This window comes from Archocentrus centrarchus, chromosome 3 (genome assembly GCF_007364275.1).
Source record: "Archocentrus centrarchus isolate MPI-CPG fArcCen1 chromosome 3, fArcCen1, whole genome shotgun sequence".
NCBI lineage: Eukaryota > Metazoa > Chordata > Actinopteri > Cichliformes > Cichlidae > Archocentrus > Archocentrus centrarchus.
In genome coordinates, this window is record NC_044348.1 from 18434957 (window position 1) to 18460255 (window position 25299).

Genomic DNA, 25299 nt, shown 5'->3' on the forward strand with positions numbered 1-25299 from the left:
TTGAAAAGGCCTGCTGCACTTTAAAATGATACAGAAGATGCATTCCAGTGTGTAATGCCTTTCCTTACCCACATAGACTGTACATTATATTCTTATTTTGACAAACTGAATACTTTATCACCTTCTCCTGCCCTTCACGCCCCCTTAAAAGATATCAGATTGTCAAAACTGAACCTCAGTCTACATGGAAGCTGCAGTAACAAACAGTTTTGGAGGGCTTCCCCTCTTCTATCTGTGTGGTGCGTCTTGTTTTGCCAGCTTTCACCTCACTTCTCATACAGTGCAGAGAAGAGAACTACAGTGAATCTGTGGCTTTTTGTGGAATGGGAGGGGAGATAGATCATACAGTCTTATGCATATATCCCCAGGCCTTGGCAGCAGTATTTAATGTTAGCATTGTGTAGCAGGACATGCTGGAATAAACAAACCAGTAATGATTAAGGATATTCCTAGTGAATAATTTACTAGTTGTATAAAGAGGGGGAAAAAATATTCAGACTACTGGACTGGACTAGTCTAAAGTAAGAAAACACTCAGAAGAATGAGCACAATCTAATGGACAACATTAAGCATTATTCTTAGAAATTTGCATGTGTATTTAAGAGCCATTTGACACTGACTAGTTGTGCATATCCCCAGTTATAAGAGAAATTTCCCAGAGTATTTCCATATTGTGCCATCAAAAATAGCCAAGAAATGTTCTAACTTAAGGCAGATTTCATTAAAAAAAAAAAAAAAAAGTCCTTCACCTCACAATTTCACTCAAAGTCACTCTTAAAATGCAGCTGCTGTGCACCTTGGGGAGACCCCCATGACACTCCTTTAAATTGAAGTGCAGAGGGCTCAGCTACCTGTGGTGGTGTGGTGAGTGCAGAGACTAAAATGCTCAGTCCTCTGTGGAGGGAGAGGACAGTGATGGAAATGTTTTAGATGGAAATTAAGAGAGTGCGGCTTCCTCACATGGCCCCAGTGGTCCATCAGTGGTGGTGGGGGAGAGCCAGTTTGGTATTACTGTCTTGCAGGAGTGCTCTATCTTTGCTCCGTGAGTTAAAAGGGGAGATAGAATTAGACTGCAGAATTAAATCTTATTAGCTCCTGTCCCACTGGCAATCACCTTTTGCACCATTTTTGTGTGTGTGTGTGTGTGTGTGAGAGAGAGCAAGGTGGGAAGAAATTCAACAGGTTATTACTGACATTATATTTGAAATGAACACACTCAGCTATGTGTGTCCTTGTACTCTTAGAATTTACAGCCCAAGTGCTACTTTGCTATTTTTGATGCACTGTTAACTTCAGATTCAGCTGTTAAACTCTCAGTAAAGGACATCACCTCTAAGGTCAGTCTATAATGTAGATAAAGGTTTTATTATTTTTTGTTTGTTTTTTACTATGCTTGAATCTTCTCATGGAATTAATCATTAAAATAGGGAAATAAAAATAAAAGAGAAACCAGCTGATGGGACCTACAATTCAGCCTAATCATTTCATTCAGTGCTGTAAGCTGTGACTCATTGCAGCATTAATATCAGTGCTCATGGTTATTCATCAGTGCACATTAATGTCGTCCAATCCAGGACTTTTTTTTTTTTTTTTTTTGCAGCCTGCTTTCATGTCTCCTTATATAATGGCATTTATTCCAGCACTGCTGGCAGGGGGCCTTCGGGGCTGAGAAGCAAACTACCTGCCACTGAATTCACAGTGCATCTTCTGTTCTTCTCAGAGCTGTCAGATTTTACTTTGTTCAGGGTTGAGCAGAGGGGGAAAAATGAATGTGCAATGTTGTGAGCTTTTTTTTAAGTTGCTTTTCTTTGTTTTTCTTTTTTTTCCCCATTTTGTACCTCATCATTTGGTACTTACAGTGCATATAAACAAGAGTACTAGAGTAGTAGGAAAGAAAAACAATAACAGGTTTGTGTGCTATCTTATTCTAACTATTGGCAAGAAAGTGTCTATTATTCACAAATGATGGAAAAATTCCTTTAAAAAAGTTTTAAGAATATTTCAGGTAACACAAATGATCTGCTGAAGCCAAACCACATGTTACAAAATCCCCACAAATTAAAGGGCACATTAGGAATTTTCTGAAAGTAGAACAATGGGGAAAACAGTAGGTTTTTATTTATTTTTTGCAATCTTACATGACCAGTCATCCATTAGAATTTGAAGAAAAGCATGCAGCATGCTGCTTGTATACCTGTATGGCACAGCTTGCAAAGTGTCTCCCTACCAACTCTCTTATAACTGTACCTAAAATGACTATCACATCCAAATTAGTTTGAAATAAGTGGCAATATCACTGAACGTACGTATATCATCTCAAATAACCAATTGTTAAGCTTGGCTGAACATTAACAAGTTATGCAGCAATGTAGCAGCAGGAAAAAAATTTACTTGTAATGATCCATCCCTTATGGCTGTAGTTATTCAAAGAAATGGTAATACACACGGCTGCACAGATGTAAAAATGTCAGTATTTAAGTTGAGGGATGAGAAAAGCATTGGTTGACCTGGTTACTTCCTGTTTCGGCACCACCTTGAGCTACAACCTTCAAGTAATTATTGGCAATGCAGCAAATAACCAGAGTGCAAAATCTCTATGATCCGGTTATTGTGAAAATAAACTGTGGTTTCAGGCTCCAAATGAAGTTTTAGTCAGAGGAAAATCAGCACAATTATTTAAAAAGTTATTAAACCCATTCTGTTCATTAAGATTTTGTTTACTCAAACATAATTATCATTTTTGTTTATGAAATAGACAGAATTAACAGGGAAATGCATGGATAGAAGTCTGGAGGAAAAGGGAGGGAAAAATGCATAGATCCCAGAAGCACAAAATGACTTCCCAGTATCTGGTTTTAAAGAGCATGCTTTTTCTCCATTTAAACTATGTTTTGGTCAGTTTTCTGTACTTTTTTAATACAGATTCAAAGCTTAGATTAGATTTAGTATTCCCTCACAGTGTCAGAAGCAATCATACAGTCTGCTCTCCCAGTGATAGAATTGCCTCCCTTGTGATAAAAGCCTGCTTCCTCTCTGTCCCTCTCCAATTTCCTCCATCTCAGTATAGCTGTCTTTCCTTTCCAGATGCCCCCAGCCTCAATGCTCCCACCTCACTACACACACGCGCGCAAACAGGCACATATACCCTTGGAAACCAGTGATGGATTCAGTCCACTAATGAGGAAGAGCTCATCAAGGCATCTGCATGAGAGTTGTTGACGGGTTCGGAGAGATTATCTCTCAACTGTTAATATGAATCTAATGGGTCATCCCTTTGATTTCCAACCGGATGATCATAGAAAGTTTGTTGTTTCCGGCTGTCAGACAGATTGCCCACTTATGATTAGAGGTTCATCATGTTGGAAGTTCTGTGACGGTAATCACACAGTGGATTGCTGGACATGTTCCTCTTGATTTTTTTTTTTTTTTTTTTTTTTTTTTAAAACACATTATTGATGTTGGATTTTCTGTGGCAGTCTGTCCAATCATATAATTTGTTTTAGTTTTCACATCAGAGACCCAAGTTTTTCCATTAGTAGTTTTGCATGTTTTCTAATTGGATCTTTTGTCCACTTTGAGGAAAGTTTTTGCTCTGTTATTAACAATTGAAAGGATCAATGCAAGAAGACCACTCGAGTTAGAATATCTATCCCTTTCTGAACATGTTTTGCCTGAAGAATTTGCTGCTGGAGGACATTATATTGGATTAGTGCAGTGCTTTTCAAAAAATATATAGAGGGACTGCTGCTGCCCGGGAGGTGATTACAGCAAAATAAATTAGACTGAGTTTTAAATATTGATGAAAGTAAAATGTTACAGAAAGAATAATGAACATTACTACAATGCCACCACTGCTATCAAAATTAATAAATAAATATACAGGGGAAAAAAAGTGGGCTGTTGGACAAACAGTGATTTATTTTAGTCTGCTGAAGCATCTGCTGTGGATGATTCATATCTTGCACTTGCCTTTACCTTTCTGTTTCTTGTGAATACTGCTGGTTGTACATCAAAACCTTGAGTAGCTGACTTTCTCAGTTCAGGAAGCGGTGACGTGTGCACACTTCACTTGCTTTTCTTCTTTTTCTAAAGCACAATGAATATCAAGGTCTGCATGTATATATATTTTTTAAAAGCCTCATCTGTGACAGTTAAATCCCAGATACATTTTTAGCACACGTCCCAAGACAGCTGAAGAATCCATTCTTCCCCCATCTATGTGTATGCTGTGAACTGTACTGAAGTATTTCAGTGGTTGGCGATGTTGCCTCACAGCAAGACGGTCCTGTGTTCGAGCCCAAGAAGGGCACATGGTTTTCTGAGAGCCGCATCTTCCATCATCAAAAAAACTTGCTAGGTCAATATTGCCTATCAGGGTCCACAGAACTCGTAAAAGTGTCAAGAGTTTCACTAAGTGGTGAAATAAAGGTTAATAGTTATTTTTGAAATGACCACTGTTTATGGAAATAATTCATGCTTGTTAGTTTAGAAATGGGTTATACCATGAAAGTCCTCTGGCTCAAACTTTTACCTAAATACGCTGCAAGAAGAAAAAAATATCACCTCTTGTCTAAAGGAGCTCATCTAATTTCTCTGAATATTTTCAGAAATCCTTCTCAGTCTGATATCAGAACAGATTAGCCAGGAACCTTTCCGTGCAGCACCTGCTGCTTGTAGCTCTGCTCAGGATGAGCTAATTCTTTGAGATGTCATCTGACTCTGTCATGAGGCTCAATTTCACATCTCTCTGAGTGTTATGTGAGGGTGTTCAGCCAAAAAGTTGTGGCTGGTCTTTCTTTTCACTTTGTCAATAGGTTTTTTTTTTTCTTCTTTTATTAAACATGAGTATGGAAAGAAAGCTTCTGAGAAAACCCTGTGATTCACTAATGGGGCTAAATAGCTAAAGGGAAGGTAGGACTTGGCTTATCTGACCATATTGTGTTTCCATATATCATAACACAGTTGTACAGAGTGATTGGATTTGTACTGCTCAGATGTATTGGCTCTTCTATAATTGATTGTTAGTCTATACAAACTCAGTACAGCTGGTGTTTTGGTGTTAGGCCAGCTGTGTATGTGTGTTGTCCTGTGCTTCTGACTTTACCTTCACAACACCATAAAGACACTGTGAGGAGTTAGTCATCTGAGAACGGCACTCATCGACCCGTGAGCTACCAGCCCTGCAGCATTCCTGCAATGACACTGTAAACTTTTTTTACACGCTCATCCACTCCATAAAGTCGCGGTGTGCTGCAGTGGATGAGGTGCTGAGTCCATCATTTCCTAATGCAGAGACTGGATAAGAAAGGAGCATATAATGAGCTAATATTTCTTTGCTCTCTAATTACTTAATAAAAACAAACAATAGTTGCCTCTTTTACGTTTTATTGCATTGTTATTGTAGTGGCTCGCCATAAATTTAAGCTGCAAGAATCGGTATTTTATTTGACTACATCAGTGTAAATATTATTTATTTTAGTCGATAAAAAATTGGCATTTACTGTGTAGTTGGAAGTTAACAAGAAGTAGAAGTGTGATGAGGATTTCAAGTATTGCATTACATTCCAGTACATCTGCCAATATTAGTGCTGTGCTAGTGTTGCCAGCAGGTTTTCCCCCAAGTTATGCAGATGCAGACATAGGTGTGTGGTCAGATTCCCCAACTAACAAAAGCCAAGTGGGGGGAAAAAAAGGGGGAATCCTGACCTTTTTTTTTTTTTCTTTCTTTTCTTTTTTTAATTTTTTTGCACTGTAACCCATCCAGCTACGTACTTCATCATTAACACTGAAATAAAGTCTCTCTTGATAATCGCTAAGCTTAATAAACCCTAGATATTGAAGCTACTGCCTATATCTGCCTAGCCTCTCTACAGAAATGTCCCAATTCTATTTTGAATCTTTTTTTTTTTTTTTTTTTTTTTGGTCACCATCATTAAATGAACTATGCAAACATCTTCAGAACACTTGTGGTAAACTAAGTGGTGGGCTGTGCCAGGCATGATAATCTCTATTTACAGTATAAACACAGTTGAGGAATGAAGCCGGCAGCTTGTTGAGAACGATCGGCTTGTTGATAAATAAGGTATCTTGAGTTTGCCTTGTAAGGCTTCATATGCATAGTTTGTTCCAATTTGTTAGATTTATTAAGACAATTTTTTTTTTTTTTTTTTGGTCAAATTAGCCACTTGTGTGCTTGCTGCAAACTTTAGTTAAAACAGTTACAAGTGTTAATTCAAGCTTTATCTTGTAACTCTTTGTTCTTTGCATTTAACGTGTCACAGGATGAGTTCAAGCTGGAGGCAGTTTATACAAACATAGCGAGCATGCAAACTTGCACTAGAAGGCACTATTGTGGCTAGGTTTCAAAACTTCCTGTGAGGTAACGGTGCCGCTGAGCCGCTGTGGTGATAATTTAGCTTATGTTCTTATCAAGTAAATGCACAGCATAGTTGCCAAATAAAACTAAAGGTTAATGAGTAAGTACAGAGAGCGTGCTGTAGGAAACATAATTAAGGGGGGCAAACAATGAGGAGAGGACATGTAATGACTAAATGTAGTTTGGCAGAAACGTAGAGCAGCTGTGCAAACCCATTTTCAGGTGTGTGTGGGTGGGAGCTCGGGTGGCTCTTTTTTTTTTTTTTTTTTTTTTTTTTTTTTTGTGGTGGTGGTGGTGGTGGGTTTTTTTTTTTTTTTTTTTTTAATTTAATTTTATTTAAATGAACTGCTCGTTACATCCAGCTGCCACTGTGGCCATCTGTGCCCTGTTCTGCCCATTCACCACAGCGAGTAATTAGACTCCGGCCTCATTATATAAACAAGTTGCTGAACTATTTTAGGATGATTACTTGTCCTGTGCAAGTCTAATTTTTTTTCTTTCCTCAATTTATCTCTGCTCACTGATGCACAAGCAAAATATGGTAATGGCCTACATTGTGATTCTCTTAAATTAAATGCAATCCAAATTAAAATGAAGCATGGGGTGGTTTGATGTGTCTTTAGTTGAACCACAATGATGGCTCCCCCTCGAGTGGAATTTCCAAAATCCACAGGCTTGATGTTCACAGCCTCACAGCCAGGGAAAACGGTTTGCTATCATCTTATTGCAGCCCCAGACCTCCTTCCCAATTTGTCTCCAGACATTGTTTTGCTCTTTGTAAAACATAATTGTGTCAACAGCCTCTGGAGATGAGACACCAAACCTTTTGATAAGTGCCTTCCCAAAAGGTAAATTTGGCAGCTGAGGAGTGAGCCAACATGCAAACAAACCAGCAGACAGTAATTTTCCACTGTCTGTTACTATGCATATTAATGAGGTTGATGGATTAATGCTTCACTTTAGTAACGGGCCACTAGGTGAGCACTGGTTAAGTCTGTTGTGCTCCAGCAGTGCCCAGCTTATCGCATCAGAAATGGTCTGAGGACCACATTATTTTTCCATCTGAATGTCTTTGCTGTAAATGGGCTTCTTTTCTCAGTGGAAAGCAGTTAAAGTCCACAAACTGTGTGATCTTGAGATAAATTGTCAAACACAAGCTCTTAAGATTTGTTGATGATTACCAGATGATGATTAAGCTGCAGGGTAGACATTTAACAGGGCTAGAATGGATTTCCTTTGGTTAAGTGAGTGTGAGTATATGTGTGTGCATATATTTGTAACAGCTGAGATGTTTTTAGGGGAATTGACCCTTGTCCCTGCTTAAGTATATGTGTGCATTTATGTATACTGGTATGTGCACGTGTTTTTGTCTGAAAACAAATCTCAGTCCAGGCCAGGGTTATAATAGTTTTGGATTTTACATTATAGTTTAGTTTTAGTTAGTTTTTACTTTTTTTTCTCTAATTCAGTTAGTTTTAATTAGTTTTCACAGTGGTTTTGCTCGTTTTTATTAGTTTTTATTTTTGATTTCATGCTTAGTTTTAGTTAGTTTCAGTTAGTTTCAGTATTAGTTTTAGTATTTTCATACCTAATCAGGTGCAAGATTCAAGGCGCAAAAGTGACTATTGTGTAATGAAAACTTGACAAAAGATACAGTTTAAAGAAATATAGTCAACAACCAACTGTTCACAAGACATGCTAAATTTGTGTAATATTAAGGACACACATGAGCATAACCAGGGAGAAACAAAGAAAAACATGAACTCCCAAACTCAATAAATTCTACAATAAACTCCACAATAAACTTCAGCATCAGTGCAGCAGATTAATAACGCCTACATGTGGTGTTAAACAAAAACAAACTCTTTGAAGGAGTCAAAGCTCAAATCCAGCTGCATCCTGATGTTCTCACCACCTGAAGCTGCTTCTGTTTTGGAGCTAGCTTGGTTAGATGCTCGCTAATTAAACCTGCAGGGTCTTTGCGGCCTCTGTACACAACCTACAGAAGTTGCCGACCTCATGTCCGCATTTATGCTTGTGTAGCTGGATTGTGTGTGTTAATTACCTTGTGGTCGTGTGCAGGTGTTTGTACTCAAAGAACCTCCATACGGGACTCGGCAGACCGCAGCCATTACTTTGCGGACCAGCGCGGTGAGCGCACGCACATGCGCACTCACACAGTTGTCCTGTGGCGCTCCCAGCTTAAACTCGGAGAGCGGAAACAATGATTTCATATCAATCCACAAGGCTTAAAAAACCCCCCAAAAAAACAAGTAAATGAAAGTAAGTTTATCGATTATTTCAGTTAGTTTTAGTTAGTTTTGTAAACTCACAATTCAGTTTTAATTAGTTATCGTTTTTTCCTTTTAATTATAGTTTTTATTTATTTCAGTTAACGACAATGTTTTTTCAATTTCAGTTTTCGTTATTTCGTTCGTTTTCGTTAACTATAATAACCCTGGTCCAGGCTACTGTTTTTCTCTCAACTTGTTCATAAGGCGGTTGTCAAAACTTTGCTAATTTTCACCAATCCTCAAATTTTCTTTGATTTCCTATAAAATCTAATGACAAGATATCCTAAAGTGAAATAATTATGAACTATGTAAATGTATCCTTGAATTGTGTACTTTTTTTTTTTTACTTTTTACATATTCAATATGTACACAGCATTGCATGCCTTTTTTTTTTTTCCCCGCCTAAATGTATCATACCGCCAGTTTCTGACACCAAAATCTGTTAATTTAAAAAGTTTTCCTAATAAGGACATTAACTTTTTTTGTTTGTTTTAACCATGTTTATCTTCTTTGAAACTCATTGCAATGATGGTCAATTAATCCATTCAGCCAATCTTTTCTCTGGTGTTGGTGTTATTTAAGGTTGCTTAATGAACCCTGCCACTCTTTGCCCGCGTCTTTGATCAGTGTCCAGCTCCCAGGCTCTTATCTTGACAAACACAATGGACACGCTACCTGCTTTCATTCTTCTCTTATTCAGAAAAGGCTTGGTTGGCTCAGTTAATGCCTTTGGTTGTCAGTGCTTTCTCCCCTTTTATATCCAGCTTTTTTTTCTCCTTCCTTTAGTTGTGTTCTTTAATGATTTTTGCGCACACAGAGACTTGTAGTTTTGGTAGTCCCACCTCTGAGCTAAATATCACTGTAAAGTGTGTCCTCCCTCTTGGTTATTGCCTCCCTATTGTCCTTCAGTTTTGTGTGCAGGAGCTTTTTGTGTCAGCCAGGCTGGAATTGGCCTGTTTACTGTAATTAAGTGGGAGCAGAGGAGGTTGGTGGGCTCAGCTGTATCTGTTTTACAGTTAAGGAATGTTGCACTGCCGTAGCTCCACACCAACCTCTTTTGGGACACGCGCACACAAACAAAAAAATGTGTTGAAATCTGTTTTTTAACTGGGCCTTCATTGTGTTGCTCATGGCTATGTTAAGCTCTGCACATGAGTAGTGGTCACCATGTTTGACTCATCATCTATGTTTCACTATTTTTTTTTTCCCGTTAGTGAAAGCATTAGTTAACAATTCAGAATATATGGTGCTATTAAGATCACCTGAGTGTTAAGAACTGAATGAGACCCAGAAGCAGGACTCTGGCAGAGTGAGCAGTTTAACTGAATTTATTGTAATATTGCCAGGATGAGGTGGGGAGCAAGGAAGCAGCTTAAGGTGGAGCAGGAAGGCAAGGGTGGCTGGTCTTTGAGCTCGCGGGTGGATGTGGAAGAGGGAGCAAGGCCAGCAGGCGTGGTGGCACATGGAAAAACAACTAGAACTTGTCCGATGCATTTGGAGCACAGTGGCTAACTGATCGATGTGTGAGATAATTGAGTAAAGAGCCGGTATGTATCCAGCCGGAGGTTGATTAGTGGAAGAGTCTCAGGTGTGCAAGAAAATTGGCAGAAGGAGAGAAATCGCGCAAATGCAGAGAGGGAACAAGCAGGAAACTGAGAAGAAACACGAGTAAGGGGAGGAAAGCAGTAGCAGAAGCCTGTTTTCTCCCAGTACATTTTTGATTGTTTGATTAGTTGGAAGGTACAGAGATAGTTTGCTCCAAATTACAACTAATTTTGTTCATGTTTGGGCTAATTGATGAATATCGTTACTTTTTTGGTGAAATAATTTGAAAGCCCCAGCACCTGGAGAGAACTAGTACAAAAGTCAATGAACTTATTTTTTGTTTAGAACGTGCAGATTCTCACCATTAATTCATTTAGTTAGTTTATTCAGTCATTAGTCAGACAGTGTCAACAGTCCATGTAGCAAGCGGTGACTAACAGGCTCGGGCAGATACATTGATTATAAATGCCCGTTATACATTCTTAATTAAAGCTACCCATCCACACTTGTAACACTCAAATGGTTTTGGAAATCAGTCTTTTGAAAACAAAAGTGAAATTAACCATTTTTAATTTAGCTTAAGCATTATTCTATAACAAGATAAATATACCTTTTAATCGCCGCCTTTTTCTTTGACATCTCAAATCATTTTACTTTCCTGCATTAGGAGAAAAATGAATTGCATCATTTCTTGATATATCAAATTGTTTCATAATGTGGGGCTTTGGAAATAATCAGTGTGATTATGGTAACTATATTTAATAAAAAAAGTGTATGAATGTATATGTGTGTGTGTGTGTTTGATATATATATATATATATATATATATATATATATATATATATATATATATATATATATAATATATTAAAAATAAAACCACCAAGTTCTTTCTCTCTGAAACGTTTCTGTTGTGATGTGAACTGTTTCTCATTTGCTTAGACAACATGTTCTCCCAAGTGTGCCGCTGCTCAGTATTAATAACCTCGGTTCATATTGTATTAATGGACTGATTACAGAGGAATTTGGGTCACGTATTGGATTTCCCACAAAGTAATGTGTAAGTCGAGATGGTGGCACCATGAGTGTGTTGGGGAGGTTTATATAAACAATGCAAGCACATCGTGTTACTGCATTACTGGCAGCCCATTAGCCTAATTAGGCACTGCAAAATGCAGAGGAAAAATGGTTGCAAAGATGGGTGAGATAAGCCAGGCCAAAAAAAATACACTTATATATAGACTGTAGTAAAAATAAATCATAATTATGTTTCTGTTTATCTGTGGTGATGCTTTTGTTTTGGGTGTTAAAGTAATTGGATTTTCTTTATATGAATATAAGTATCTATTCATGAAATGTTTCAATAACTGCTGTGAAGGACATACCAGTATTATTTTATAACATAACTGCAACATGCATGAATTATTTGGCCAGTTGTGTTGCCATTACTTTGTACTGATTGCTATTCTGTAGCTGCAGTTGTGATTTTCATAGAAAATGTGGTTTATTGGAAGAGAAAATGAAACTACAGTGACTAGAGATTTTATACTTTAGCTATTATCAGACAAACAGATATTATCAGATTACAGAGAGATTTAAATGGCTCTGATATGATTTTATCTCCTTGTCTTTCCAGGTATTTGGTGATTATTATCACTTCCGGCATCGCACGGTGGTGAAGAGATCACTGTCAGATCACAGGGGGACGCATGTCCGTCTATTAAGAGATCCCAAGGTAAGACATTCGTTTTTGGTGCTACGGTCATGTGTGCAGACGGTCATGTAAGGTGTGGGTACTGCCGTTGTATGCTGTAGCACAGTTTAATAGGTTTTTGTGCTGTCACCAAACAGCTACTGTATCTATGGATGTTGGGGATTGGGCTTTTAATTAATTTATTTATTGGGCATTTTGGAAGAACTCGGTACTGAATCCGGTATTAGGAGTGTGTTTGACCCATAAGCCCCTCTCTCTGGGCTCATTTTAAAGGTTATAAATCCTACTTTGGATATTGTTTTTTTTAAATATAAATCTCTTAAAATCACTTCCTGTATGTTTTCATGTAAAATGTCTGTAATGTAGTATAATGTAGTATAGTATAACCTCTCAGAGAACTTAACAAATTTAATTTAACGAAGTCCTATTAGTTATGTATTTTCTTTTAAGAGAAAAGGCAAATATGAATATTCCACTACTTTTACCAGCTACATTTTTTTGTTAAAACATTTTATGAAATAATTTCCATGTATGATCCTAAGTAATAGCAATAATGCTTTTTGTTAGGTATACCAGTAATATGGCAGCAACTTGGCATGTAGACATGGGCAAGATGAGCTGCTGAAGTTCAAACTGAGCATTGGAATGGGGGAAGAAGGGTGATTTTAAGTGTCGTTGAACGTGGCGTGGTTGTTGATGACAGACAGGCTGGTCTGAGTATTTCAGAAACTGCTGATCTCATGGGATTTTCCCACACAACCATCTCTAGGGTTCAGAGAATGCTCTGAAAAAGAGCAAATCACATTTGTTGACTTAAGTCGCGCTTTGTTGTCATTGTGGTTGGTTGTGTACCTCTGAAAGTGAAAGGGGCTCCAACCTAATAACACCAAGGTGTACCAATGAAGTAGCCGGTCAGTGTATATGGTATAGGATAGTGGGGAAAAGTAGTATTGGAAACATATTGAACAATTAGGTTGATAAAGCCAAAGTGACAAACAGAATAAGTTATTAATTTTGGTCTGTATCACATCAAAAAGATATCTACGGGAAGTTCCAAGAACCCAGAGCATCCTACAGTTTAAGATCCACAAAATATTTGATTTAGAGACAAAGAAAAGCAAACTTTCACATTTGAGAAGGTTAAATGTTCCACTAAAACAGCAAAAGAAGACTTAAAATTTTATCAGTGACACTTTTGTCCAATTAATTTAGAGACATCTGATTATTCTAGTATAATGGAAAGAATTTAGATATGACGTGCTTCATCTTCACACACACAGACAAAGCAACAGGTTCGTGTGCGACGTGCTCGCCTGACCATTCAGAGTGGGTTTCAGTGTCTTGCCTGAGGGGTGCATTAAAAGGAGCAGAACTGAACCATCAACCCTGTAATTAGTGAGCGACCCATTTTAGCTCCTGAGATAATCCTTTGATCCATTAATTAACCAATTATTACAGCTCTCAGCTCAGTGGTTTCCTATAGTAGTTTATGTAATATTTTCCTGTTGTGTAATATCTGAGGGGCTGGAAGTAATCTTCTGTTTTTGTGACAAGAGAATTTAGGGTTATTTTTCTTTTTCTTTTTTCCAGACAGCTGTATCCTCAGTAAAATCAAAAGTTACATTATAATTTCTGATTCACTGCAGTATTTCAGAGTGTAAATTATAAATTTTGATGAAACAAAGACAAAACATTCACATTAAAAAAAAAAAAAAAAAAAACTAGAGCAGTATCTCATTTGCTGTCTTTGCTTTCTTACAAGACTGTAGAAATTATATAAGAATATTTGCATTTAAATTGTGCCCTGTCTTTTCTGCAAACTTGGAAATTTAATGCCTGTTAAAGTAATCTCGACAGGTGCATCTGCAGAATCATTATGTGCATCAAAACTACTGCTGCCTTGGAAAAAAGTAGATATAGCAGCAGAAACATGCCTTGACACATCGCTGGCCACGTACTGCATCTCTGCAGCACAGGTGCATATTGGGATTAGAACAACTTCTGCTGGATTTATTTGCGTACATGTTAGAACTGGTCAGCCTCCCTCTTTGGGATTTCCTTTAACACTGGTGTTCCATTTCCTGTTTTTGAATTCTTTATTTCCCCATAGCAACTCAGAGAGTGGAGCCTTACAGTTTCAGGTCCTCCGGTCCATGAAGGATCAGATCAGTTTGTCAATAACGGACCAAGTTTTGTTTTATTCATGAGTCATTTCTGAGTTTATTTTTATCAGTAGAGCTCAGCAAAATTTACATTAACTTCCGAATTTATTAGCGTCAGTACAGTTCTTAAACTTCTCTGGAATTAATAGTTTGACTAGAGCTTGCAAACCAGCAGCTCTGACTCACATTTGCATCAGCCCCAATGTTTTTCTTAAAATATTGCAGAAATATTTCAAATAAAAGGAATTTTAAATCATATTGAGGCCCTCTGCAGCTTTTAAACTGATTGAGATGAAGCCTGAACAAAAGGCTCAGTAAACTGTCTTTGAAGAGTTTCTAATTACTTAGAAAAGCACCTGGACCTGTGCCAGATCTCATAGAACGAAGACAGAGCTGAGAGCGCCGCTAATGGGGTCTGTTTAAGATTTAAAGCTTGGGACTATCTGCTACCTTCATGACTTCCATTGTTCTGTTTCGTGCTGTTGGTGCTATTTTTTTTTTTTTTTTTTGGTTTGTTGTGGGACGTTTACTTCATTATTTTCGTCGAACAGCTGAGAAGGAATACGCAGTCCCAGGACCATAATTAACGACTTAAGAAATGCTGGATTTGCCGATTCTGCTGTAATAGGTTTGACTGAGGTTTTGACTAGAATAATAGCAGCTCTGTAAATATAAATGACATTGTGGCTGAGCTGTAATGTGAATGGCATTATACCGTATTCCTTTATGGTAATGATTCCTTATTTAAGGCTTCGACTTGGTCTCAGAGGGAGGATGCTGTGTTTGTATAATGAAGGACAAAGCAGTGGGTGGGTAAGATGGGAAGGGTGGGGAGTCTATGTGCTGGAGAGCTAGGACTCTCCACCTAAACATGAGCCAAAGCATTCTGCTTGTAAACATTCATTGTGCGTTGGATCGGTCTGGGCATATGAGATAGACACAGTTTTAATTTTCAAAGCCCATTTGTAATAAAAATGCCGTTTGTCAACTTCTTAGGTTCTTTGTGTTCTGTCACAGACTATTGAAGGTTTTCAAAAGACTCTTCTTGAAAAGTAGAAAGTGGAACTGTTTGTTGTTACACTCCAGGGAAAAGTAGGACTTTGTGCAAGATTGACTTTGGGGAAAAAAAGTATATAACTTACACTATTTCTTACTTTTTTACTTGAGTAAGGAGATGTTTATTTTATTTAAAGACACACTATTAAAATTGATCGGTACATAATGTAAGGTGTCATGAGGGGGAGATATTTCTAAAACTCGGCATCCTTATTTTGTGGCTAGTTTATGGACACGCCAGGGCCACTAATCTTTGCTGTCATTTCCTTGTGACTAGAACTAAAGCGCTCCTCTCTAATACATTAATTAGTGGAAAATTATATCTTTGTTCGGTTTGATGGACATTTCCAAGAACTGTGTGTGACATTAAGATGACTGACTGCACAAATTAGCAGAAAATAACTGGTGTCACTGAGATGCCTGAAGCTGAAAGGAGCAGGAACTGCATTTAAGCCAATATGCATGTTTGCTCGAAGTCCAGCGTCTACAGTTGCTTTCACCTTGTAATAAGAGTAATGTATGAAATATTAACCCTGTATTTTAACCCTAATGGGTGATGGGATTTGCACAGTATAGTGGCTGCTGCAGCTGTTTCTATTGAAAAAAATAGCATTTTCTTTTAGTCAAGCCAAAAAAAAGACCTTTTTAAAATTGGATTTAATGTACTGATTGTGATCAGGGTGGCATGCCTTTTCTGTAAGAGTTGTTATACCAGACTGTCTTGTTAAACTTAGGAACACTTCCTGGCAAAGTGTGAATGTGAAGCTGTCACATTTTAAGGAAAGGCACGCCAAATATTGTTCTTGCATAGTTTTTTGTGAATAGTTTCCAAGGGCACCAAAGGGCTAAACATTTTACAGTATGACTAGATCCGCTGTAGTGCACAGCCCATATACTACGTGTATACAGTAAAAAATACACTACCTTTCAAATTTTACACAAAACTTCCTGCCTTGCATCAGATGAATGTTGCACAAACGTTTTCTTTCTTCCAAGAATCTTGACTTGTTTGAACAGAATCAGCGTGGAAATGTTGCACGTCAACCACCAACCCTGCTTAAGTGTGAAACCAAGGTTTTAGGTGTGATGACAACAGCTGAAGAAACTGAATAAGGGAAAGTCACATAAACCACCTGATGACGCAGGAGGAAAATGTGTTTGGGGTTTTTTTTTTTTTTCCTTTTTAACAGATTACAAATTGGTCATGGCATACAACTCCTTGTAGAAATCCTGTTACTCAATACTGCCCGTTTCTTTAAACAGGAAGCCAATATTAATGTCTGACTGAGAGAAGATGCCTGTCATCAGCTGCCTTTGTCCATAAACTCGTATTTAGGGTGCTATGTGACTCTCCCACTCTTCCTACTGTCAAAAGCCAGTGGCACAGAATGATTCAAGATTGAGAGCTGCAGTTTATTTGCTTCAAGAGATGAACAGTGCCCCAAATGACAGACAAAAGCTTCTAACCAACCCAACACTTCACCAGCACAAAAAGCATGTCAACCAATTCTCTAACCTAACCTAAATCAAAAATCAAGACAGAAACAGAAAGCACTTCTCATTCCTACTAACTGCTACTTAAGTCTTCAGTATTTATAGTGTACTTGTTACAGAGGTCTATTCACAAGTATTAGCCAGCAGCTAAGAAGGCTGTCAGAATCCATTAATTCTCAGTACCAAACTTCCACAGTTACTCTACTACTACTGCTACTACTACTCTACAGCACAAATCTCTCAAGGCAAAACACAGAACCAAATGTTGGCTCTTCTTTGTGAGGGAAGAGGTGGGTGGACCACTGGATGACAGCAGCTTTTTAAACTCCCCCTGACAATCACAGGATCGGCATCGACTGTACTTTATAGCATTATTCTACTCACTTTGAGCACTCAAAGTGCTTTCTTACTGAGCCTCATTCACACACACATTCATGCAAGTGCTTTATTGTATGTCTAAGCACTTTGCATACCATTCTCACACACAGACTGACTCCGATGGATGCATCGGGGGGCAGCTCTGAGTTCAGTATCTTTCCCAAGGATGCTTTGACGTGCAGACTGTTCTGCTCGGATCGAACCATCGACCTTCCGATTAGTAGACGATTCGCTCTACTTCCTGAGCCACAGCTGCCCTTGACAGAATGTGCTGTGACTCTCCCAAAATGATGCCTTTGATTTTAGATTTGGCATTATTTGTTTCAGTGCTACAAGAGGGAGTATTTAATATACTTTATTATCTTGTTTCTGTGTAGGACATGATGTTCACTGTTAAGAGAGATCAATATCTGTGTTGGAGAGATAATCACAGTAACCTTTTACTGTGAGTTTTTGCACCACCTTGATTTCACCCTTTAAAAAGAATTTGCCATATTGAAAATGCAAAGGCAGTAAGCACAGGCATTTCTTTGTCTGCATATGTTAGATAAGATTATCTTTCTTCCACTAAAAGTAAGTCAGCAGACGGCATCTCAAAGTAAAGGTTTAATGCTGTTTTTCTTTCTTTTTTTAAACCTATCCTTTTTGAATGTATGCACTAACGTATGAATGTTGGTTGGCTGGTTCAAAGTTGAGTTTAGTGCTTGCAACTTTTTAATGAGACTTTCAGACACATTTGTCTCTTTGCAATTTGCTCTTTGACTTAGTGTGTCACGGCCCTTATTTTCAGTTTTGTGTAAACTGTCACAGTGGCACCTCACCAAGCTGATCCCAGATGAATCCAGTTACAAACATCTCCTCTGCTTAGATTGATTGACCTTGCATGTATACCTGAAGTGAAATATTTCCATTTTGGTTTTAATTTATTTATTTATTCTGGGTGTTGAATTGGCATTGTTTCAATGTAGCTTTCTAAGTGACCTTCATTTCCTACTTGCCTCTTTTAGTCTTGTGTCTCTAGTGATCTGTGGAGGCGGGGAGAGGGGTGTGCTGTGATTTAGTCGTCCTTCAAATCAGGTGCTCTGTCCTTGCAGCAGGCACTTCTGTCTTCCTTCTCTGGCAACCCCCCCCCCGTTCCCATCTACCCAGGCGTTTTGCAGTACAGCAAGAACAATTCTGCAGAGAGTGTAAAAAAGGCGGGCTTATATTCACTGTATTCTGCTTCTGTCAACAATTCCTGATAGAGCTCCCACATTTTGAAATCCCCATACAGACTTGGTTACTGTTCTGCTTGGCATGTGCCTCAGAATGTGCCTCTATTTGCTTATGGGTACACCCTAAACATGTATGCAAACTAACAATATACAAAGTGAAACAAATTTTAATTGGTCCTGGGCGGCTCTGGAATTCAGTGAGTCTCATTTGTGGAGTCCACAGTTCCCCTGTGCCTCTAATCTCACTATTTCTGCTGCTGAGGACTGGGATCTCTGTTAATTGCTGTGACATGGTGACATTTATGACCAGTGCGTTATTTCTTGTACAGTGTTTTTTGTGTGTGTAGCTAGAGTTTTTGGTCTTTGAGCATCACCTGACCTTTTTGTTTGTATTGTTAAAAGCCTCGTGTTTGTCGTTTCTTTGTGTAGGTGACCTGGGCAGAGCAACAGGTGGCAAAACGGAGGAAAAAGAGGGATGTAGAATTTGTAGAACCTTTAGATCCCAAGTTCAGAGACCAGTGGTACCTGGTAAGTATAAACAAGAGGGTGTGTGTGTGTGTGTGTGTGTGTTTTAATAAAACGTCTTTCTGAGAAAATAATTCTGTGCTGCAGCCAGGTAAAGCTTTTTATCAATCTAAAGTCAATACAGGTAATTACATTTAGTGTTGTGATATTTCCTCAGGGTCTGAAAACAAACCTGTATGAATCCAGTATACGTGTGTGTGTGTGTGTGTGGGTTTGGGTGGGTGGGGGTGCTATTTGTCTGTCTTATTTGTAGAACACGACTCTATAGTCTGACTTTATCTAAAGGATTCTGCTTTAACAATAGCATACCAGCATGCACAGAGCTGCTTTCAGCCCTGAATGGCATGCTTCTTGAAATTGATGGTTTACTTCAGACTATAAACAGCAACAAAAAGCAAAAACAGAGCGAGAGAGGGGTGATTCATCTCGAAGGGCGCTTGTTTTCAGTCGATTGATTTTTACATTCGACTTGAAGAATGCCACTGATACATTGGCCTGTTAAAAGCAGCATTAACAACTCTGGAGATTCTGTGTTCAGCCTCACTCTTCCTTCAATTACTGTGAGCTTGCTTCAGGCAGAAGATTATTCATGGTGATGTAAAACACACTTGTTTCACCACTTGTTCAAAACGTCTTTGCTTTAATACACTGTGTTCCCCACTATGCCGGAGCAGTTAGTGGCACCTTGATAAGCAAGTGTTCCAAGTTTGCTACGCTTAGAGTTTAACTTTCCTGCATTATGTATATGAAGGTTGGGGAGAGTGCTTTTAGTATTTTTTTTTATTTATTTATAGGACTGCAACTAATAAGTCTTATCATTCTTAATGTCCAGCTAATCCTCTGGAGAGCACAGCAGAGGATTATACCTCTGTCAGTTTCAGTCTTGCAGAAATGAAATAACTGGTTGTCATTATTAAAAAAATGCACTGGGAGATTTGAATAATATTCCTGATATTCAATTGTGAAAGATGTGGCAGAGGTTGTGAGGTTGCTGTAATGTGCAGCTCTTCACTAAACGCACCAAGTCTAAGCCTCATTAAAACTGAACCAAGCTGACCACAGGAGGGTGTGGGTAGGTCTGTTGGCAGGCTGTCCTTGATGGACAGATGCTGATGGTCAGCATCTGCTGTTACAATGAATATTTAATATCTCATATTTATCAGGAAAGAAGACTTTAATTAGACTAATCCTTGTGCAACTGATAAATACTCTCAGCTGTACATATGCTCAAAATGTGAATGTGCCAGAGGAAATGCTAAAGCGAAGAGAGAAAGGAAGGATTTGATGTGCACTATTCAAAGCGAAACCATGTACATGCCTCTCAGATTTATTATTCAGTGAGTGTGTCAGCCACAAAAGACTGTTTCAGTCTGAATCAGGATCGCAGATCATAGGTTTTGCATTTAATTGATTTTGTTCGTGATGTTTAAAAGTGTCAACAAAGTTGAGGAACAAAAATAATCCTGTCTGTTGAATTGCATTCACAAGGGCTTAAAATTTAAGAAGAAAATGCCGTAAATGGCACATCAGACACATTATATTTTAATGATCCACTTTGAAAAAAGAAAAAGAGCTTTGAACTAGTTGAAAGAAATACATGGCTTTTGACCAAAGGTCAAGCTGAATGTCAAAAGCCCATCAAAAAGCATACAGAATGATCACTGCTATTTTCCACTTCCCCAATGCTCTGCTTTGCCCAATATTAATAATAAATGTTCAAAAAAAAAAAGCAGCAAGTGAGGTTTTCTTAGCGTGGGGATACTGGAGATGGTGTTTTCGCTCCATTGGGATTTTTTTCTCTCTATACAAGAATGAGTAAAATTCAATAAGCAGCACCTTTTTAATGGATGCCTTTGCAAAAAGCTCAGCCTTCATTTAAATTGCTTTTTTTTTTTTTTTTAAAGCCATCCATCCAATCAAATCCAATCCTTTTCACATTCAGTCAAAAACACACTGTCAGCACACAGATATTTCTCTGATAATTAAATTCTTTGTCATTTATTTGCTCTCTCTGCCCTTCAGTTCAACAGTAACCACCGTGACTTGAATGCCAAAGCTGCGTGGGAGTTGGGCTACACAGGTAAAGGTGTGGTGGTGTCCATCTTGGATGATGGAATAGAGAAGAACCATCCTGACCTGATGCAGAACTATGTGAGTGGTACTTCTAAATGGCCTTTTAAAATGATGGTTTTCATGTAATTTTCAGCAGATTTTGACCTATAGAAGGGGCTTTTGTCCTGCTAAGAATTGTAGAATTATTTCTGCAGTGGTGCTCTGCTTATATTTTTCTATAGTAAGCTTTATAACAATAATATGCATAGTAATTTCACAACAATGGCAGGAAACCAGACTGATTTTGATTTCCAAATAAATTAAAATGGTTTATGTGGCTGACTCTAACAGCTTATCTGTCCCTTTTAAGGACCCAGATGCCAGCTATGATGTGAATGATGGTGACCCAGATCCTCAGCCTCGATACACGCAGCTTAATGACAACAGGTAGAACTCTGTTCAGATAAGAACTTAATTTACTCTTGGCCTTTCCTGAAACCATCCTCTTCTTTTTCTGTGTCAGGATAAAATTGCAGTTATTAATTTTTCCCCCTCACTGTCTAATAGCTCATAACTAAATAGGTCTGTGGATGTTTCCCATCCATTGTTAACTCTAGGACTATAAATTCTTAGAGCAGATATAATTAAATGCAAAGTCCAAGAGATTAGAATTTTTTTTTTTTTTTTTTTTATTAAATATTTACTCTTCAAAAATATGCCACTACATCCCAATAAGAATCTTGCTCATATCCACACAACACAAGTCTCTGATTTGATTTGGCCTTTAAAAGTCTGGCATTTCTTCAGCCCAGATAAATCTACAGAAGGATTAAGGTAGTGTGTGAAGAAAACTACTTTATTGCAGTGGCATCTGGAGATGGCATTAGGAGTTGTTTACCACCACAGTGATGTCTAGCAGAGAATTGATTGAATTAAGTTCATCAGCGTTAATGAAACCGCGAAGCTCTTGGCTCTGGAGGACCTCTGCTCATCTCCCTTCATTCTCATTGCCTGCCTTCTTTCTGAGTTTAATTTCTGATTTGCTGTAATCTGCTTGTGGGCCACTGACCTGAGAGGCTTTTTTAAACTTGAGGTTTACCATGATTACTGGCGATAGGCAGAGAAGATTATACTTGGGAATGGATAAAAATGCAACAGGGCCCTGGAGCAGGCACCATCAATATGGAGGCTAGAGGGATACAATCAGTGGCAAAGGGGCCCAAACATATTGAAACTATGCTAATGCTGTATCAGCTCCTTGAAGGCTTTGCCGAACATACAGGGGTTTGGGGCTGATTGTAGTAGGTTAATTGCTTTCAAATTAGACATAGTTGACATTAATTTGAAGCAGAAACAACAAGTTATCAGCAAAAGCTTGAAATGGTGAAACAATGCAAACAATGTGCCACGCTTTCTAATTTAGCCCAGTTAAGTGTTTTTAACAGCACCAATGCCACAAAAATATTTTCACCAAGATCGACACAAACCTTAAATAGAGGAATTTCTTGTGGAAGAATGTGGAAAAACACCCCTCTGGTGCAGCTCCATATATCCAGAATCTATGCTAAGGCACGCTTAAGCCCTTCTAGCTGCTCATAGTGGCCCAGAGCCCAGCTAAGACACTTACTATTGATGTTTCCTTCATTTTTGGCTGCACCTCTTTCCAACCCTCACTCACCTCGGCCCTTATCTCCTGCCACCCAGCTCCCTGTGTCTTTCTTATTGCTGGAACAATTGTGTGTGTGTGTGTGTGTGTGTGTGTGTGTGTTACCCTTGCTTTACTGTGGGGTGGTGCAGATGCATGTGTAAACAGCCTGTGGCAGGCATGAAACTGCGTAAGGTTGTGTTAAACTGTAAGTGTCTGTTCCCAGCAGAAAGCCCAACTCTGTTCACCTACATAAAGCCGTCTTTCTCTCCCAGCGTACAGGCAGCAATAAGGACCATTCACCGTCATGTTTATCTAAAACAGCATGTGATCTAGATGTTTCTTTTTCTAAGGTTTCTCTGACTCCTATCAGGATGGTTTCCAAATCTGCATTTCTGGATTAATGTTGCTAAACTGACAGTGTCCAGTTGGGACTTGAGCCCAGACTGGTGTCTTTTTTTTATTTTATTTATTTTTATTTATTTATTTATAAAAACTGCTGCAACAACACAGTCTTGCCCAAGGTTGTAGCTACAAACTGGGGCAGACTTGCACAGTAGCCACGGGGAGAGTGACTGGGAGCAGAAACCAATAACTAACTGACACACTGATCGTACACTACTGAAAACAGACCCGGTGAGAGACCCTTATACCCTTTGCAGCTACAGGTGTCAGTGATCCTTTCACAGGATCTCCAGCAGAAGTCTTGCTGCACATTCCTTACTTCACTTTGCTCAGTAAACCTCATCAAATGCTTTGACCTGTGGGTCAGCTTATTAGTTAACTAGTACAGCACTAATAGAGTTAAGAATGAGCAGATAAGATCATTGTTCAGAAACTGACGAACAGCAAATGCCATTAAGCCAATAAAAAAAGACCAAAAGAAAAAGGTTGTGGAGAATGTTTATGCAACATCAGTGGCAGATCTTTATAAAATAAGCCAAAACTGCTTTTGTTTCTTTTATTTTTCATCTTCCACAGACAGTTTGGACATCTGTATGACAATATCATGTCTCAGAGTGAAGCAGTTTAAGTTTTACACAATGCTGATGGTTCTGCCAGCTGTTGGTCTGAATACTGATCATGTTGTTGGCCTTGGGCCTGCAGCCAGCTGTAGTTGCTGTAACCCAAGTTTAGTCCTTGTGCCTCAAGTCTGCCATAGGGCTTGTTCCTGCTATAATCAGAACAAGACTTCGCTGAAACTGCTCTTTGTTCACCATAATTTCCTATTGTCCATTTTTGAGGCCTGAATCCTGAGTTATTGAGCAGTATATCACATACAAAAGGTGTTTCAACATCATTTCTATGAAGATGATTATTTCTTTTTCCAAGGAAAAAAGTGAGTTTTTAATAGCAGCTCTGCAGAGAATGATAATTGAAGGTCTTGAAATGTCTTTTTCATCCTGTAACTGCTGTGTTAAACATGTTAAGATGAAAATTGTTACTATAAGCTGTGCAGGTATGTACATTCAGTCAACAAGTAGCGTTAGTAAGGTGTGAGGCATCTAAATTTGTCATCGGACTGAGTGAGGTTTTGCATGTCTAGATGCTAATGTATACAGAAAACGGATTTAATTACGGACGTGATGATGCATAACAGCGCTTTTATTTCTATGTGTGTACTCTATATCTGTGTAATTCTCTAGAATAAGGGCTTTCTGACAAGCTTGCCAAACTACATCTAACAGAATGGAAAATTTATTGCGGAAGAAGGAAATGAAAACAAGGCAAGCGAGTTTTGTCTTGCTAATTTGTGCTTGCTAAAATAGTTGTTGAGCAGTTGGTGAATACTCAAGATTTATGGCATTAAAATGTAGTATTATCAGTTTTGTTTTAAGCAGTGAGTGCAGCTGAGAGTTAAGAAGGTTCTGTTATATAGTAACTGAGTCTTTCAGTGTCAGGGACTTTATCGAGCTGATATTACAGCAGTGATAATTAATCTGAGAGACTTGTTAACAACTGATTGAACACTTCTGCCCTTGTCTTGTCTGGCAGCTCTTTGGTCTTGCAGACAATGTCTCGGAGTGATTTCACTGGAGCACTTCATGTGATGATCTCCAGCACTGTGCTGTCAGCTCTTTAACCTAGTGCCTGAATCCTGAGCATGAGGTTCAGTCCAGATTTGCTTTCAGAGGATGTCTTCTCAGGACCTCAAAACAGTAGAAATGAGGACAGTGAGCCAGCATTCATTCCTTCAATCACGTCTTGCTCTCATTATCAGGACTGGAATCTCCCTGAGGCTAATCTTTGTGACTGATTATCCTGTTGACAGATGAACTCAAAGTCATAGTTTCTAATTAGATATGGAATCAATCTGCATTTGGGGACTTTGGGCAGTAAAGTATTAAAATCTTTCAAAGAGGTTCCATTTGTTAGATTATAAAATCTTCTCCTCTGTTCTCTTTTCCACACAACCATTCATCTGATCTGCTTCACACCCGAGGAAGTGAAGTGCTATTTTGGCTAAAAGTTATTTTTCGTTATGTTTTCACAACAAAAAACTTTCAATCATGAGATCCTCAGCAGGCCATTGCCATCAGGGGGTGTTAGCAGCATGATCACAATAGCTCATTGACTACGGCTCAATCTAAACTCCGAACTGTACACAAACTTATTGCCACCTGATGTGAAGTTGTTGCGGATGCTATCATTAGTAACTATCAGCTGTCCCACCATCTGTTTTATCACCACAGTGGTCATTTAAAAGCAAGCAGCCAGTAAAAGTAAAGTTTGGGTCTGATTGGCTCGATAGGCATTAGATCTGCAACTAAGTCTCACTTTGGTCGTATTTGTGTTTGTCTGCAGTGAGAGACACATATGCACTCACAGCTGTCCTTTTTTCTC

The 25299-nt window shown here is 38.5% G+C and overlaps 1 protein-coding gene across 3 annotated transcripts in view; it reads left to right on the forward strand.

Annotated features, from left to right (window-relative positions):
• furina (furin (paired basic amino acid cleaving enzyme) a) overlaps window positions 1-25299 on the forward strand; it is a 78542-nt gene that overhangs the window by 30989 nt on the left and 22254 nt on the right. For all 3 annotated transcript variants that reach the window (XM_030726430.1, XM_030726431.1, XM_030726432.1), the window contains exons 3-6: window positions 11852-11950; window positions 18663-18761; window positions 20781-20909; window positions 21181-21257. In XM_030726430.1, the coding sequence (XP_030582290.1) occupies window positions 11852-11950; window positions 18663-18761; window positions 20781-20909; window positions 21181-21257 (404 nt within the window). The remainder of the gene's footprint in view (window positions 1-11851; window positions 11951-18662; window positions 18762-20780; window positions 20910-21180; window positions 21258-25299) is intronic.